Source organism: Sinohyriopsis cumingii, unplaced genomic scaffold (assembly GCF_028554795.1).
Source record: "Sinohyriopsis cumingii isolate HCF-2022 unplaced genomic scaffold, ASM2855479v2 utg000360l, whole genome shotgun sequence".
Classification (NCBI taxonomy): Eukaryota; Metazoa; Mollusca; class Bivalvia; order Unionida; family Unionidae; genus Sinohyriopsis; species Sinohyriopsis cumingii.
The window spans coordinates 3313390-3333254 of record NW_028315892.1 but is presented as its reverse complement, the minus strand read 5'-3'; the positions used below and the strand labels follow the sequence as shown (position 1 = coordinate 3333254).

General features: G+C 34.7%; 1 protein-coding gene across 3 annotated transcripts in view; it reads right to left on the bottom strand.

Annotated features, from left to right (window-relative positions):
- LOC149774264 (uncharacterized) overlaps positions 1–19865 on the bottom strand; it is a 74180-nt gene that overhangs the window by 5276 nt on the left and 49039 nt on the right. For 2 of the 3 annotated variants that reach the window (XM_089945594.1, XM_089945593.1), the window contains exons 5-8: positions 16242–16374; positions 13914–14081; positions 11738–11806; positions 3777–3830 (exon numbers count right to left, since the gene is read on the bottom strand). In XM_089945594.1, coding sequence (XP_089801720.1) covers positions 3777–3830; positions 11738–11806; positions 13914–14081; positions 16242–16374 — 424 coding nt within the window. The remainder of the gene's footprint in view (positions 1–3776; positions 3831–11737; positions 11807–13913; positions 14082–16241; positions 16375–19865) is intronic. The other variant, XM_089945595.1, reaches the window with a different exon arrangement.

Below are 19865 nucleotides of genomic sequence, written 5' to 3'. Positions count from 1 at the left end.
ACAAAGCTGCTGCTTTTCTTATTAACTATTCCCTTTATAAAAGGAGTATACAGAGACATGCAAGATGAGATGGGTCTGCCTGTTAATAATGATTTCCAGATTGGTGCATTTATTTGCATCTGGAGTACATGATGACAACAGTAGCTATAACCGCCAACCAAAGGTAAAGTTCGCAACTACAAAAAAATAAAGAAGCTGACAATAATTAAGGCAGCAGCCCTTCCAAATGAATATATAACATTGTTGGGTTTGGTTTGTAAGTTTAGCGTTGAGCGTATACTAAGCTATGCATACAGTGCGTCGAACTCTAGCGGGCAAAGAAGAGCTTTGCGTATGATCTGTAAAGTCAGATCCTTTAGACCACTCGGCCATCCAGGGCTGTCATGTGCAAATATGGAGTTATATCAAATATGCCTAGAGAAGAATGTAAACATTATGTGAAATGTGTCTAAAATAAATGATAACGATAACACAGTAATACTTCTTAACACATACATTTATTTTTACTGCATTCAGGCAAAAGGTACAAAATATTCTCTATTGATGCATGTATATACAGTTTATTGATGCAGATCACATCAAAATACTCGTGCCATAGTGGAAAACTGCTGGCTCAGTAAGAATATGTTCCACAGTTAGTAGACACTGGTAGGTCGTAAAATCTGGTGGAGGTTCATCTTCTAGGAGATATGTGTGCGAGTCGGGTATGTATGTTTGATACAACAATACTTAAGATTTACTACTCGAGATAGGAAACTATCCTATAGTAGATATGATGTTATCGTCATTGCAGATGGCGAACAGGATGATTCATCACTATTCTGAAGTCCGAATACAAAAATGTACATAAAAAATGGGGGATTCCACGGCCATTCGGGAGCGTTATCTGCAATTGTATCAATGTGACTAGAAGTTCATAGTACTTTACTCAGATTGCATGAGCACAGTATGACTCAATCCGATAGATGTACATCTTTATTATCCATATATTGCTCTTTAGGATACCGTGTGTGCTGTTTACTGTATTCATAATGTGCTTGTTTGTATTCCAATCAATTGGTCTACATGATTTAGGGCAAATATGAGTAGCAGAAAAAGGGCTCCAGGATCATCTGTATCACCATGAATATGAGCATTCCTCGTACGATTATGTTGCTTGCTTAAGAGTACCTGCTTAGCGGATTGCTTTCTTCGCATGGAAAGCTAGTAAGATCGAATCGCAATGGTCTAATCAATTACCCCGCCCCCGTGTAAATACTTTGCTCGCTCGGATAAAATTAAGCGTGTTACTAGCAACGTCTTCAGAATTATACTTAAATTTGTTTGTGATGATTAACTAGCTTTTTACCTTGTTACGTGAAAAATTTTCGTAGATGTCATGCTTTTGAGAACGATAATTGTTTTCCTGGGTTATCTGGCATTACAGTTATAGTATCTCAAATTTTCAAAACTGGATTACGATGAGACGCGAGTGACCTATGAGATTATGAGAAACTAAAGGAATACATTTTAGCGTCCTCAGTTTCACATTTATTATGCGCCGCTCCACGATATCAACATGAACAATTCAGTGATCCATGAATCTGACTCTACCTATCAGCTGCTGGGAAATCTATGCCATCTGCAGTAAGCAAATAACGTTTGCAGGCGGGATACCGTTAGTTTTATCAACCTCCGCTAGCAGGATCTACATTAAGTATTTCCAACAGTACGCACTGTGTTAAACGTTTAGGCTTGCATAGTGCATTGTTAACGCATACCACTTGAGACATGCTCGTGATATTTTCTTTTAGAATAGTTATTAAGAATGCAATATTCGCCTGATATGGGACTCGTAATCAGCACAAATTATAAACGCAACGCGTGTCTTGTGAATGAAGTTTTTTTCAAATGTCGATATATGATACTGACACGGTCTCTGCCTTGATTAATAAGAAGTGCTTCGGTAGAAAACCCATGTGGACGCATTCTGCACTAGGACCTCGTACATTTGTTCTTGTTACATTGCACATTCGTCAGGCCTGATAAATATTTAATCCAGCAGTAGTGGATGTTCGCTCCCGTGTTTCTAAATTGTCGCTTACATTGGTCTTGGCGTCTTCTTATATTTGTCCGTGCCTCTTTGTCTGCAACGTTCTAGTTACATATTGATTTTCAGGATTTCGAGGATATTATCAGTTCTGTCTCCGTTCAGACGATCAATTAGAAAATCTTCCGGCATGACTCCGCGATGACTTTCGAATACAATTATACTCGCCAGCATTTACTTTGGTTCAGCGTAGCGACCCGTAACATTGAACCAAATTAACCGCATTATGTCATCTTGATTTGCAAGAAATCACTTAAGCCTGGCATGACTTATTTCAATGCGTTAGTTGGCTTCATAATTATTGTACATTAGGTGTGTTCCATTGGAGGTCATTGTATATAATACAACGTCAAACTCAAGCAAAAGAGCAAAATTATAAAAGGAAGATGAAAATAATACAAAGGAGCTATCACAAATATTTAGGCTCTGTCTTCTCTATATTCGAAAGAAAACAAGACCCAACAGTCGTCAATTAGAACATAAAATATAGTTCAAACCACCCAGCACTAAAGTAAGAATGCGGTTCGTTCGTTTTAATATTTTTCGCGTGTGTTGATTGAGCTGTCTTCGTTTCTTACTTTGCCAGTAAACGTATTCACACCTGTAGTTATACTGTTTGTCCGTTCTCTACCCTTTCATCCAGTATGCTGTACTTGAGATGATGAATAATAAAACCTATATCAATCAGACATACAAAGACAGATTCTTGCTACCTTCTGATATATTCTTATACTGTAACTTCTGTAAAAATTCAGATTCTTCGTAAGAATGTTTTAATGCATATTGTGTTTGACATTTCTTGCTCATTTGATTCATATGATTTGTATATGATCATTCTATGCTATTCTATAAGAAGGAGATTGCATAACGAGATTACGAGAGACTAAAGGAATACATTTTAGAGTCCTCAGTTTCACATGTATTACAATTACTTGCATTTTGTGTTAAATGCGAATATAAGCTAAAATCATCGACCATCATTTGCCTTCATATTTGTATAAAATCATTCATATAATAATCCGGCTATTCCTTACTCTGCAAAGAAACACATAACAATATAGTCGACTTCAATAGGTAGTATAGCAAGATGGGGCTACTGTGTCATTATTGACCCCGTTTTGCAATACAACTAATATGTGTGAACTACCTGTATTCCCTACAATAATTCTAAAATATGAGAATCGAAACATTTCATTATTTGAGCTGATTGGTAGAATTTTAGGAGAACTAGAAAAAGTTGTAAAATATAATAATATGTTGGCAGCTATATCAGTTGCATCATTTTATCCCTTTGTATTAGCACTAAATATGTCTAGTTAAAGAGCGTTTAATATCCGTTAATTCCTGCTAGCATAGCGTCAAATACGTTGAAATTAGCTTTGCTGTAAATTTAGACAATGTATTTATATGCCGCATGGAGTGTCGCGTTAACACTGCTATATTAGAAGCATGATGGTCAAAAGGACAAAGGGGAAAACTATAAAAGAGGGGCAACACCTTTTGTTGGACATGGTGGGTGTCGCGGATGCGTATCGGTTTGCTTCTATATTGAACCGCAAAATGATTGCCTGAGAGACCATACAAATACACACAACAGCGTTGCAAAATTTAAAATATTTGGTCATAAAAACAGCAATACAAATGCATGAAAAAAAACATGCGCTATAGTACAGCAAATGATACCTACCACAGCGTATTTCCAAAATCTGCTGCTGATCATCACCGAGCGATTTCAACTTGTCTGTAAAAAAGAGAAAATTAATTGTAATGACTATATAAAATAAATGTATGTCAACAGACTACATAAAAAGAATATCAGTGAAAGCTTATATTGTCTTGAAGTGACATTTAAACAAATATCAGTCATCAAAATGTGTTCGATGCAAGAAATGTATAAAATGTATAACGATTTCTCTGGGCTTTTAGTTTTGCAACTTTAAAGAAAACCATTTCCAAACTGGACTGCTTATTGTAATGCCCTTTGGATTTAATGTTAGTAGCTCAGGCAATCATATACGCATGCAGTTTGGTGCTATTTGACCAGACTGTTATTTGTAATCGATTAAGCAAGATACAAGAGACCAGAGTTTAAAATGCATTTAAAACGACCAATTTAACTAATGTGGCATGTAGAAAATGACATACAGTTTTTAAGCACAATGCGGAGGCAGATCAAGAAGGCAGATGGAAATATATCAACAGAAAAGATGGGATTTGGTAGTGTGCATTGGGCATCTGGTCTGAAACCAGTCAGAACTAGGCCACGAGCTCAAGAGGTGGCGGAATTCCGATGCTAGATGAATCGGAGATGTCTGTAGGTCTCTGTGCGGTTTCCAGCTCGCCAGGGAGAGAAACTGAAAGGGGCACAAATATAACCTTTTCAGACAAACCTGATCTTGCCCAGAATTTAAGATCCCAAACTGAGGTAGGTAAAGGCGAAGCAACAGCAACATATTGGCTCACAATGTCCCCAAATGGAACAGTATTATGTCTACTGTGTCCAGCAAGACAGGGATTAATCTTTTACTACTGTGAATATTTGTTGCAACATATATGAAATACTCAGAAGAATCTTCCTCTGTTTCTCTAGGTTTATCAAAAGATCTAGCCTGATCGCTATGTCCAGGAGCGAGACATATTTTGTCTTCGTTATTATGTATTAACTTGTTATCAATAGCATGGATAATACGTCCCCAAAGAATTGTGGTAGGCAATGATGTCTACCTTTACTCTAGAAACGTTTCTTGGTGTTGAGGACAGACTTAATTTCACATCGCAAAACTAGAAACATCCCTGGTCCAGACAAAATGTGAGCTATTTTATGTCATCTCGATACATGAAAGATTATTGTTCACAAAGTTGGAGACTTGACATTTAAGGGGCTCTCTAATACTCATTATCCCTTAATCGCAGCCGATGTGACTGGCAAACAAACATTTTAGTCTATGCCAGAGGAGGCTGCATCCAGAACTGAAGCCGGTAACATCCACTTATTATAGAGAGGACACACCCCGCATCCACTATGCTCAAGTAAGAATCTGAAAAGGTATATTCGAAATCCTACTGGAATTGAAGAAAAAGGATCACCATCAGGAGTGTCGCTAAGATTTGTATTACTTCTTATGAATGGGAAAAGAGTCCAAAGAGTGTATTCCTGGATCCTTTTGGTGACCTAATCTAGCTTTTGATGGGCGAGATGGGTGTATATTATGGGTTTGTATCTTGAACTAGGTATGTGGAATTTCACAGATTCCCCTGCGAGTTATCAGAATCAATAAGCTTCACTTCCTCCCTGGTTCCGATGAGACAGGGACTTACGCGAGGGATGGGTGTTTTTTGGTCCTTCATATCATTAGATTCGATGGACATAGTCCTCTCAAGAGGCTCGTTTACTCCAAAGATTCAGTCTGGAAAAGGTTCATAGAGAGTAAATACTCACTGAAAAATAATGATTAGCTCAACTTATCCTTTATATCTTATTATCTTTTGAAAACGTTACTTATTATATCTATATTTTATATCTTCCTCTTGGTAAATAACATTCATTATTATGTAATGTAAGTCCTTGGGTGTAATATGGAAAAATATAATGTTCATTTGAAAGTTATAAATTCAAATTTGAAATTATGTTTAAACCTATTTAAAGTTTTCCTATTCATAACCCATAGCAATAATTTTGCATAACACTCATCAAGGTTGCTAATGTTGCTTTAATAGGCAACTTAGCAAGTGCTTTATATCACGTTTGGTCAAATTGTATTCGTACTAGTATCTCTTTGTATACATTTCAATTAGGAATCTTTCAATCAATTCTGGTCAAATACGTTTGAAGAAGTAGTCGTTTTAGTGATTCTCCATTATTTAACAATGTTGGCCATATGTGATGAGGAATTGACATAATTTGCACACGTTTGTAAAGACATAGTTCGATAATGATTTGTGCCTAATTTAACTATATTCAATTCGGAAGTTTAGGACTTATTTAAAGTATTTTTATATATTTATTTTGTTAGTAATATTTGTGGCGGATCTGCAACAGTTATATAAATATGGAAGACCCCTTGCCAAGATGAATTGTTTTTAACATTGGTAAAACCATGCGGAGCAGTCTTTTGAATTTAAGTCGTTTTAACGTTCTTTTTGTTTTTGTAACATTAACCATATTGTGAAAAGTTATTTAAGTGCTTCTTCAGCTTTCATTAACAATGTGAATATTTGATGATATTTCATAGTCGTTTGCATAATTTGCATCGATCTTTTGAAATCAATTTCGCAGTCAGAGAGAATAAGTTCTTTAACTGTTTTCTATATTTACTAATGTCAGTTGCAGTTCTTCGTAGATCGGAATCATTTGCATACACTTTTAACTTCTTCGTACCTTAATGCTTTCTGCAAAATTAAGTCCAATTTTGTTCAGAAATTTCTGAGAAGCTTAAATGCATTGGTATAATTTAGCTGCAGTAGCAATGGTTGCAAATATTTATAGTTTTATATTTCATTTAACCACGTGCAAATTAAAAGTGTATAACATATGCTGAACATGCCTTTCATTTTGATAACTGGTCTGAGACTAAATCAGGAATAAGTTCTAGCTAATATTATTAATCCATTAACCGTTTTTTGGAATATATTTGGTATGGTTGTCACACCATCTCAGACTGGTGGAGATGCAGTTAGGAGTTGCAGATTTCACTAACATTAGTATTTGTAAGCAACAGTGTTGCTTAATGTAAACTCTTTAAATAATGTAGAGATTGACCAACTGAAAGTTACTCTCAGATTGACAGATAAGCATTTACATCAATAATAACCTTCTTATAAAGCCAAATGCTTCACTTGCACGTAACCAGCAGTTATGATATATATGCTTGTGCGATCTCTTAAAGCAGTAATAAACCACAGTATAATCTGAAATAGTCTCACACTGATTGCCGAAAGCCAAGACATGGCGCTTATACATGAGAGTCCTTGGCTATACATAAGAATGGATTTTTGAGAGCCGATGGCCACGAATTATGTGTAATCAAAGATAAATGTGTTCAATGTCTATGCCCTCTGATTTGAATTATGAGAGACGTACAAGGGGAGAAGCAAGTGCACCAAGAGTCTCCCATACAGTCCAGACAGGAAGTACGCTACAGATTGTCCAGAGACCGCTCTTTTAGCGCCATCATACAAGAGCTTTCGAAACTCCGTACAAAGAAAATGGATACCCTTGTGTTGCTTTGGAAGACGCTGTCAGTACCGTGGTGTCACAGACAATACCAATGCGATGTTGTACATGTTTAATGCGCTGTTGTTTGAATAGAAACACTACTCGCATTTTTAGCCTGTTTATATGGTGGGTATATTCTTCCCGAAACCACAAGTCCTAACGCACTAGCCTTTTTACTCCAAGTAGTCATCATGACCGAATATTATACACCCATGGTCGCGAAATGTCCAGTGTAACGCAAACAGTAGTGAACGTTCTATGCTAGAGACATCAGAGCTGTCTGTATCTTCATGCGTTGTCCGTGAAGTTTAATATCCTCGTAAGAGATAGGTAAATGCAAACCAAGGACAAACTCCAACTAAGACAAGAGTGTGTTTACTCATTCGAGTGGGATATGACGTAATTTCCTGTTTTTGAGGACATCCGTCCGACATACAGAAATTACGCAGATGGAACTACCTCATTTTTGTATACTCTTGGCAAAGGCTTAAGTGGACATTATGGATCAATCAGTTTTCAAATGGTTGAAATATATGAATAACCAAGTTCACAGACGGACTTCAATTACTGCCATTACACTGGAAATGTCTATATATAGACTTAACGGGAGAGAGCGAAACTAGACGTCTTCCGGTCCATACAAACCTGAGGTACGTTGTATAAAGGGGAAAAGTATGATGTGGAAAGTACTCATCGTGCATGTCAAAGGGGACCACCAAGTCGCATGGCCTTAAGGCATTCTTGACTGAGGCTGTGGACTGCAACTTGAAGGGTTTCTCCTAAACAATAATGAGTACGACAGAATGGCTAATAATCAAGCACATGTTCTGCCATTTTTAGATACTATAAAAATCAGAAAATAGAAGAATGGATGCTGGGATGTTAACAGCCTCTCTACTGTACAATTCTGGATATGAAAACGCACCTCTTCCCTTAATGGCGCTGGTATACTGGGTAGACAAGAATGGGACACTTGCCAGAGGATGATGTTCGCAAAACTGAAGATTGCATACTCCGTGTATTATCGAGAGGACCCACCCATCATGGACGATGCTCAACCAAACCTCTCAAAAGAGTGTTAGTCGAAACCAATGGGAACTTAAATAAATGTTTCCCGACCTGAAGTCGATAACCTCAATTTAGTTTATAGATGACAAACACAACGTCCACTAGATTCAACCAAGCCTCTGAAAAGGAATAGTCAAACATATATGGGGAATTGAATAAAGAGAGAAGATCCAGTATATATGTTATGTTCCACCAGACTAATAGTGCACACATGCGGGAAATGAGTGATGAGGAATAACCCGCAGGAGTGACACCGAAGCCATAGGGTTGTTCTGTATCATTAGGTAATGAAGAATGGTCTAAAGAATTTCTCTATGGACCTTGCTGGCGTCACCATTTCACCCGTGCTAGGCAATAGGGAAGTAAAACTTGGGGTTGCTCTTGGATTAATGTTGTACTTTGGAAATCATTCAGCCTTTATAACATTTAATTTGAAGGTCAAAATACAAAAAGGTGCACAGAAATGCATATGGGGCACCAATTTTTAATTTTATGAAGGTCAAGGAGGGATGATATTTAACTTTGTTTTAACCTAGAACCAGCCTGCAAAACAAAATTAAGTAGGATTGGACAGTACAATATATGTACGAATGCAGAAATGTGAATAAAAGTATTGTAAAGTAAATATTATTGTATTATCAAAGTGAAACAAATGCATTATTAACTATCCGGCCTGACTTGATCTTGGAAACTATTTAGAATATTATGGTAAGTTCTCGTGTGGGGTTAGTAGATTTATGTGATGACAATAATGTATGAAATTATTGTTTTCATAATATAAGTTTGATAACAATTAACATAAATATAAACCTCTAAAAATATATTAAACTTTCAGTCTCTAAGGAACAGCACATCAGCAATTATATACAACACATCTTCATCATCATTCATAGGATTTGATCATTACAAATATATGGATCACCAATCTGTTTCTGGTTTAATAACACCAGCAATAGTTGATGACAGATTGACAACATGGTATTGATGCATACATATTGTGTTTCAAATTTGCTCGCATTGTGATGAGTAGTTTTGAGAAGTTTTAAAATTTTTCGCTTTTAGCAGTCATAGCCATACTTGCATATCGGGTTATCGTCTGAAACAAATAAATGCATTGATGACAGAATGCCATCTATATAAATTAATATAATGGGACATTGTCTGCAAGGATGGCACAGGCTACATATCTTGGCATTGATTATTGCTACAAAATATTAGCTGTTGAAACAAATCTTTATATCCTGACAAGAAGCCAGAGTCGGTCTTAGATCAATCACCTGGTGTGTGACTTGAACCCAATACTCATGCATGTCGATCATGTATCACATGCCTAAGAATAAATTAATGGCATGTATAAAAATGCACAAGATTCATGTCTTTAGCAACCTGGGCTATGCGATTTTTTTTGAGGTAATTTGCATATCTTTTGTAGAGCATTGAAGGAGGTATGTGTGCAGAGAGGTAACAACAATATTCTCCTTGAACACTTTTCTAATATTTGTTGAGAAATCGAATGGTGTGCATCAAAGATACACATATACCTGGTCTGATTGTGCAAGGGTCACTTTTAAGGCTATACGGCAAAAAAAAAGAAAATTCATACACATGACTGCACAAACGAAATTACATTTAAGTAGGATTTGGTAGGATTGTCATATTATTTTATATCGGGGGAGGTGCTATCAGAATTATTTACCACTTAACAGTTACACTTACAATGAACTTTCTTAGCAGTCTTGTTGCTTAATGGAAATCCTTGATTATGGCGAATCCAAGCTAGATAAGAGACTTTCACATGTCATTACATAAATAATGCCCTCTTGTGAAACAAAGAGCCCATCATGATCGATATGATTGAGTTGTGTGTTTTAAAGCAGGAAGAAACTACTGTGTAATTTTGAATCACCGGGCTACCAACTGTTAAAAGCAGATTAACATTTATTACTTGACATTTATATAGAAAATACCTTGGGTATACACAAGAATGACGAATTAAATACGATGAAGCAAATAGCTGCTCCCGCTACAGGATGAGGGCTCCGCTGCCTACGCCCTTAAACCTGACACTGAAGAAACATAAAATTGAAGACTGTTCACCTCACACTCTGCAACAATCTGCACAGGACATAGTTTCTGCTACAAGTTAGTCCAGAAACCATTGCGGCAAGACCACTTTACCTTTCCTGAAAAATAAATCTTCTTCCCAAGAATATGCAAGCCTCGGCAGGTAAACATTTCCAAAGTTCCACATCCTGGAGCTACAAAACTCAATGCAAGGAAATGGGGCATATCTGCCTCAATGTCGCCTTGTGAATGCTACCGAAACGTTTTGTTTGAGACAATCGTTCAGCGACACCTTATTTAATTGATGCACCCCTGTACAGCAAACAACTACCTTAATTTAGATTGCCAATGTGCCAAGACGAGTTGATGATTCTGTTAGAACTAACCTCATGTTTCCAAAGGTAAATATTGATCTCGTATATCCCTATGATTGGGGAGTGCATTTAAACATTGAACACATGCGATCTGATGGTCTCAGAGAAAGACTGAGTATGTTCTATAGGAAACGGACGAGAAACGTCATGTCTTTCTTTACTTATCGGTGCACCTGTTTAGCAAGGACCCACACCTGGTCTCTCCAGAAAAATACCAATAGACTCCCTTATGTATCTTGGTAATTATTACATACATAACAGAAAGGTTGTGTATAGCATGGAGAATATGTATGCCCAAGTTTTTCCATAAGTGTCAGTGACATAGCTATGAGCAGGCAACCAAGGAAACTAACACAAGTTGGTCATTGGATTACGGATTACTCATGAATTGCGTGAGACCTGAAGTCAATTGCAGCTTGAAATCACTAATTCTTTACGTGATTTTATTGTTTTGAAGAATGTAACAGCAGTGAAACCTGTTGTCAAACTTAATGAAGGATCAACAATAATTCACTATAACATTTAAGTCAACTAACTGTAAACTAATGAAAAGTATAATATTATTATCAACAACAAAAAATGGAATTATGTCATCTCGTTGTATATGAAGAAATGTGGTATGCAAGCTGTTGTCAACCACGATTTATCAGCAGCAATACTTAACGTTAGCATTGGTTACAAATAATGCCAAGATCTCAACAAAACATTAACATATTTATCAATAACTTGTGTGCGACCGCCCGATCAGATGTAAAGAATATAATGATTATGTGTAAATCCATAAGTTAAGGCTACATATATAACATTATTTAAAGAATTAAAGACCACGAAAAATACTGAACTGAAGTGACAATATACTTACACCAGAGTCCAGCAAAAACGATTACAATTGAAAAGGATATAAATACAGAACGAAATAATATTTACCAAAATGTTGTGTACCTGGAGGAGGAGGTTTTTGGAGCAACCGCTCGTTTTGTTCTCCGTTGAAGTTTTCTGCAACAAAATAAGTGGTAATTACTCGGAACTTTGACAATGCAAAACGGCTTATATTTTTAGCAACTAAATAATTTGTTTGGAAATTAAAGCTTGGCTGAAAATTGTTTTGCTTCAGACTGATATGATAATTGTTTATGGTGTTTGGCTCTGTTAAGTGCAATACCAACTAAATCAAACTATATCAATACAACATGAGTATTCCGCAAAGCTTCCTTAAATTAAATCCACTTTTCAGGATATAACATTATGTCAGACCTGTGATCATATATATATTAAATACACAGACTCTAAGATGGAAGCAAGAATACAGTCTTAAGAGGTGTAGCAGGCCCGGGCATTCAACCGACAAATCATGGAGACCATGAAGAAAAGCAAGGTAATTCTAGCCAAGGAAAGACTTTTATTGAAGTGAAGCATGTATCCTGCATTAATAATAGATGGCTCACCCAATATTCACAAAATAGTATGGATGTTTTGCTTTCTCTTTTCTAAATATTTAACATCCGGTGCAAAAAGTGAATTAATAATAGATCTGCCTATGTATCAAATTGAATAAAGTTCAATTGCTCTGGCGAAAAGAGCATCTTAAATGTAGGTACTTATAATTATAAATAATTCATCGAGCCTAAATGAATTTGAGTTAAAATGCACAGTTCAAGCTCAAGGAAAGTGAGTAATGATTCGAACGTGTATTTGTACCTGCAAGTCAAAGACTGGGAAGTCACAGATGTACTAATTGCATGAGGACCTCCCATCTCTGAGTCAGGCACACTTTGGAGTAACAGTAAGCAGTCCAAAGGTGCCCATGTCCAATCATTTCATCCATATACAATGTATATAACCTTCAGAAAACAATGCATTAGGCAAATTTGAAAAGTCCAACTTCATCTCCTTTTGCACCTGGCCACACCCAATAAACTACCAACAGACAGATGATTCTCACTGAGGCAGCAGTGTATAGGTAAGTTAATTCTGGCTGGTGTGTCATCTCCGAGATAGGATACTAATATGGTGCAAATTAAAACAACTCCACGGTCCGAGTGAATCAATATACCAGTTGCAAGGCTTATAGATCATGCAATACGATTATTGACAAGAAGTCATTAACTTTGAGCTTTCACTCAATTACTGATGTGGAACGATTTCAAGGAATATCTCAAGAAGCATTTGTACTCAAACAGGTTCCTTGAAAAGAAACCATTAACGTCTTTGTAACAATCTAGAACCTTAAGTATCATCACATATATTTTGTTACAAGTCGAGTCCTAATGCAAGCTGAACAAACGCAGATATACTATCACATAATGCGCCGGCAGATCTGCGTCGAAGGAGTATGTTAGGAACAAGGCGTAGAGCAGCCAACACAGACACTCATCTACCAGAGCATTATGCGAGGTCAGAACTGAATATAGGTTGTGTTCAGATGGATTACTTATATTATATATCGTAAGTACTATGTCACAGTATTACAAGTCAATATTCTTTACAGTTCATTCAGTATTTTGGCATTACCATTTTCAATGTTTTATTCATTTCATTTATTTACATTTTGGAAAGAAAAGCAACTTCTCGGTTAATATTCATATTTTTTAACGAAGTATGGTTATGATACATAATAGAGAAAAAAATTATAAAATACAAAATTAAATAATACTTTGTGAATCGTGAAGGACGTAATAATTGAATACTTAATTACGTCTTTTGAATGCATCTAACGTTTTGTGTCCAAGTATGAAAGTCTGCTAAAATTTCAACCGATCATTCTATTCTGGTCTATTTCGGAAATGCCCACGTACTTTACCATTGGCTTTACCGTATGCAATCACATTCTCAAGGAATATAAATGTATGAGGACCACAAAAAGTAAACAAAATCATTTAAAGGTATAATCAAATTTTAAAAGTGACAGAAATTAATAAAATAGTGTTGCACGCCTGCATGACCTTTGTGACTTTGACTTGAGATGGACCGTTTATTACAACATTTTTAATTCTTTATCATGCTTTTTAAACTTCATTATAGTACAGACTTGCGAGGAAGATATGATGCAATAAATATAACATACATACAATGTTTTTTTGACCTGCGATACATTGTAACTTACTTTTTCCGCGAATTGTTTTGATGTATATCAAACTCACAGCTATGGCCCAAATGGATACGATTCCCAAGAGAGAGCTAACCACGATCAAGGCTGCCGTGTTACATGTCTCCGATGTTATTGTTGGTGCCGTGTTACATGTCTCGGATGTTATTGTTGGTGGACTGTTACCTGTAAAATAATACCATATATATATATATATATATATATATATATATATATATATATATATATATATATATATATATATATATATATATATATATGTATATATATACATGATGAGCTATGCTAGAAAAATCTATTTCAAAAATCTGAACGTTTCGTATCTAGAAGTCATCAGCTACTCTACATTTTACAGAATCAGTTAAGGAAATTTCGGATGCATTTTTATCATTAAGAATAAAAATGAATCCATATGTATTTGTACCCCCATTATGTCTGGTACATACGGTGATAAATAGGTGATAAGGCCAATTATTTCATTACATTGATTCATACAAAACATAGCACTGGATTTGCAATTTGAGAAGTATAAAGTAGTTTTAGAATAAAACCGGTATTTATTGTACAATGCCTTAAAAACATCTTTCTTCAATGAATGCAATTACGATAACAGAAAATAAGATGGAGTTAAAAAAATAACACTGAACTGTAGAAAATAAACAACAATGTTTAGAATAAAAAAGCCTTAAGTAATACAATGATGGACATATTATTGACAGATTCTAGTTAAAATAAAATATATAATAATGGCTGAGCTGTGCGTGGGTTGAAGGCAAGGTGACTCTGATTGTCGAAGCAGGCAAATATTTGAGCATATTCACATCGTCAGCAATAATAGTAATTAATATCAACAGACGTTAATCTACTTTGAAGAAAAAACAGAAGTAAGAGGCTAAATAAGGAAAAAAACAGTATCTACACACATATATATAAAAAAAATAATCTTCAAAATAAGCAAAGATAATTAGATGTTGCAAGGAATTGCATTTTTACTATCAATATGTTTAGGCTCTTATGACTGTATTATAATTATCAGTGTTTTGCCCTCAGTACGTAACTTTATTGTTTTAAAGACAGGATTTTCATATTGCAATGTTGAATTAGTCAGTCACACTTTAGATTCTAGAGTTAGCTCGCCAACTATTATCTGAACTATGTTAGACTTGATAGGAGAAAGTTAAGAAATTACGCAAAACTACTACTACTACTACTACTACAACTAATAATAATAATAATAATAATAATAATAAGAAGAAGAAGAAGAAGAAGAAGAAGAAGAAGACTAAAGGAAGACAACGACGAAGATGAGGATAATGATGATGATAAAAGAAAATGAGGGTGAGCAATATGAAAGATTATAAACTGATGCTGAGAATTTGAAAAATATATAATATGGAGTATAGCTGTTTTATTCAACCGAATTATATATTTCCACATCTGTATTACTACATATTCAAATGTATGCGCATGAACATTCTGAATAAATATCTGACCTATATATAATCACAATTGCAAAGTTACTGACTACTGGCTCGCAAAATATGAATTACCATACAGATTGGTTTGCCGTACAGTATAAATGCTAGTATTCTGAATGAATATCGCTTAATTTAACTGATTATATTATCAGAATGTTATCATTCTGATCCTGCTTGTTTTCTCGTTGGTGAATATCTGTATAGGAATGTGTGTGCCATCGTAGGTAATGCAGTATGACCAAGACTTCAATTTCTGAAGTAAAAAGCATTTAAGAAAATTGCAATAGTTGCAAGGACTGCGCTTTGAAAGAACATTCAAGGAAATTTCATGACATTCTGTAGAGATTATTTGCTTTAATTGGATTCTGAGGGTTTGCTCTTTCAAACATTTCCGGTGATTCAAATATGTGTATCATTGCTAATGAATCGCTGAACAAAGTATTCGGTTCCGACGTATTTCATAAATGAGCAGCCTATAACGCTTATCCTTTTTTACGATCATTGTTTATTCAAATACAAATACATTCATCAATTAATGACTTTTGTTTAGATATGTTATCGTTTCATATTGCTTTCAATGTACTGGTCCTTATTTGATAGTGGAAGTTTCACTACATCCCTTGCACTTGAATGCTTATTAGTCAGTACATTTCGTGGTTTATTTTGATTGCTGGCCTCTGACATTTCACAAGCAATCATCTTCCTCAAGAAAATGATCGAAAGGACCAGCAAGTCTGTCGCGTCAAGGATTTTTTTTTTTTATTTTAAGAAGGGCGGTTTTTTTTTACACCCAGGCATAAACATTGTGAAATTACAGAGTGATATGACATAATTAAATAAGCCTTACTTCTGTCTATAGAGAATGTTGAACAGTAGTCCTGTGACGTAATGTTTGTCGCACATTCTAAGGCTGGACCTTTAATGCAAGCAGAATATGTAGCGTCTTCCTTTCCTGGAGATAGCGTCAACATCGCTTCGTTCTGTAAAAGAACATAGTTATACATTATTAGTTTCCTAGTTGTAAACGTTAAAACAAAATTGCAGTGTAGTATCATTTGAAAACCGCGTTACATAAAATAAACTAGAGGTATTAATGCTGAAATTTTACAAAACATGTTTCATACTAAATTCTCATATTTGCTCCAATCAATTTTTGTTTTTCCCGTTGTTTGAGATTATTGTTTCACTTAGCATTTTGTTTTCTTTTCATTCGCAATCATTTATACCCTAGCAAATTCCATAAATCTATTATTCAGCCAGTTTTATTTCAAACTACTCTTAAGGAAATAAAGTTTAAATGAATTTTGTTACTTACCAAATCATGGACGAAATATTGCTTAACGTACAAAATATTTATAAAGGTAGACAATAAAAGTGTAATACGGTACTTGTACTTGATAAATTCAAATCCGATGGGCAACATCCTTGTTTATAGCATTTTGTCAGAAATAAATACATATTTGAAGTATTAGCTGCAATTATGACTTGTTATATGTTTGCATTTCAAGAGGCATTTTGTAAACAACATATTTCATAGCTAATTTGAGTCTATTATATTATATTGCATTTTAAGATAATTAGTACTTGTATTACTTTTATAGAACAATGTTTACCTGTATCTGAGTTTTGGGCATTGGTTTCCGCTAGGAAAGTCCTGGTCTACCTGATAATTTTCATGTTATTTTTAAAATTTGAGTAAAAGACTTAATTTTGTTGTAAGTTTGAATGTTCTAGAAATGAACATTTTGCCCTCTTCCTGCTTTTTTATTGCGTCGTGGATTTTATATTAAGGATGTTTACATTATAATTATTTATTCATGTCTTAACATTTTTAGCGAAAACAATCTTTTTATGTGTTCTGTTAAAATTTGAGAGGCTTTACATAGTTCAATCATTTATTGGAATTACAAAGCGTTCATTGATACTTTAGTGACTAAGTTACTATTTTTGGATTCTTGCGAATTCATTTACATGGCTGATTATATAATTGTGATAACCAAGACTCTTAGTGCATCAACACCATTCCAAGCTACTGGTACATCAACACATTGAAGATTGTAATTCAACCGGAACACCCTGACATTCATTCAGCTATAATCCGATACCTTTGGACTTTTGATAGTCTAGAATGCTTAGTATTGTTTTGGATTTGATTCTTAATATTGTATGTTCATTTTAAATGTTCAATTTTGTATTCCAGTGATATAAATTATTTGTTGGCGTTTGTCAAACCTGATGGTTTTTGCTCGTTTCTGTTACTTACTTTAAGACCATAGAGTCGTAACACTGGTAATGATAAATCTCATTCCAGAACACTGAAACATATATCCGCACAAAATCTAACTATCGTAAAGGATGTAATATTCAATTTATTGTATTTCTTTTCTAACTCCGTGTAATATTATGACGACGTGTAATTCAGCATTAGATTTGAAGTTTTAACCCTTCTTGGTTTCCATCAAAGTGAGGCTTTTTTTCGATATGTCATTATTTTTGAAAAATATGATTGAACTAGTTCTCCATTTCAGCATCGTTCCACTTAGAAAACAGGGTGGTACTAAGCAAAAAGAAAAGCGAGTTGATTTAGATCTAAATATATAAAAATGTTTAAAGAGTGGCAAGGTATAGCAATGACAAGTATGCAAAGTCGAAAAGTTTCTTTGCAAAAGGTTTCAAATTCAAGATTACTTTTCAAAAACAATGGAATAGAAATGTATAGTTTGACTCTCGGAGATTTAAATCTATTACTTCCTTTGGTATCAAATTAAAAAGTAACACCAAAGTATGTCAGGTAATGTTCCTAAAATTGGCAAATTTTAGATAATACTAGAATGTGTCATTTCTAATAAAAGAGCGTGAAATCACACGGAGGTTCAAATATTAAGCAAGTGTCTAATTTCTGTGATGACCTTGTACTCTACGCATGTGCTAAACAGAGATGTCACAAGTCTAGCCGCACTCGACAATAACGGTTCATTTAACATTATTTATTCACTGGTCCTTTTCATATCAGGCTATTTAACCATTTCTGTTCATCCCTACAAAAACAAATGCAAGAAAGATGGGCCTTCTTTAAGCCCTATGTTAATGTTCACAGTCCGAAGTACCAAGAGTTCCAGTCAATTACAGTAATATATTTATTTAAAAGGTACAGTTTAGCTATACCCATGCAGTCATTGATATGCCAATCACATCCTCCTGTATTTAAAAATGAAACATTGCAATAAATATTCCACACATATGTATCATAAAGATAAACCTCAGATCATTCCTTGCCATATTTTCTCCATTATTGTAACCATACACAGCTGTGCGTTTTGCCGAATTATGACTAATATCGACAATGACATATGTAAAATCCCAAACTCGTTATACAATAGCAAATTCAATAACTTCAGTACAGAAAATAACATCATAACATTCATGCCATTGAATGTTTGGTACCATACCGTTTATGAACTACTTTTTTCACCACTGCAGAAATAGTGAAAATAAATAATGAAAATATGGGCATGAATTTTACGTTTCCTTTTTGTTCAACACGAATCAGTAAAAAAAAAATGAATTCGCTAGAAAAAAATTGCAGTTAAAAGTGTTTTCAAAATAATTTAGCAGGCAGCGCCATGTACTGTAAATGCACTACTGATAAAATGCCACAAATTTGGTTTACATACTCCGTAATGAGGAAACACAGACACACATGCGCACGCACATACACACAACGTAGTATTGAAAATTTACTATAGAAGTATTGAAATTAATAGAAACAAGAAACTCAAATAATGACGTTTCGCAAACGAAACAAAATGTTTAATTGAACAAAGCAGAAAATTAAAATGAACAAAGGCAATATTATATAGTTGAAACAATGGGAAGGAGACTTCAGTAGACATCGAATCAATACCTTATCTAAACATCTGATACCACCAGACTTGTTATTTCGCTGTTCGTTCCTATTATGTCACGTTCCCCACCCGTCCCACGTATTTAAATGTGATTGAAGAGCAGCGATTCACATTAATGAAATCTCGTATGGTAGCAATAATTTAGGGATTCATTAGTGTAACAGTCTGATGCACAGTTCGCTGCAAAAATAAATCTATTGCAGTCTCTTTGCTTTCCTACGCACAATTACTTTTGCATAAGCTTGTGGATGGATGATCTGATCAACAAATCGTTTATAAAGCATCTAGTATAATAAAGTTTTCAGTGAAAGCAGTTTTATAACTTCTGTTTATTTTTATATAGATTAAATCTTGACTGTTTTACAATATAGTCAAATGAATTTCTGGTATTACTTTGCGTATTTTATTGCCATAACATAACAGAACAGAATGAAACTATATCGAGGAACAAAATATACTCAGTCATATGAGTCAACTATAATCAGAGGTTCGTTCTAAAAAAAATCCAGCATGGGGCAAAACAATTAGAGACTGCAATAATAATAAAAAAACAGATGGACAGTAAT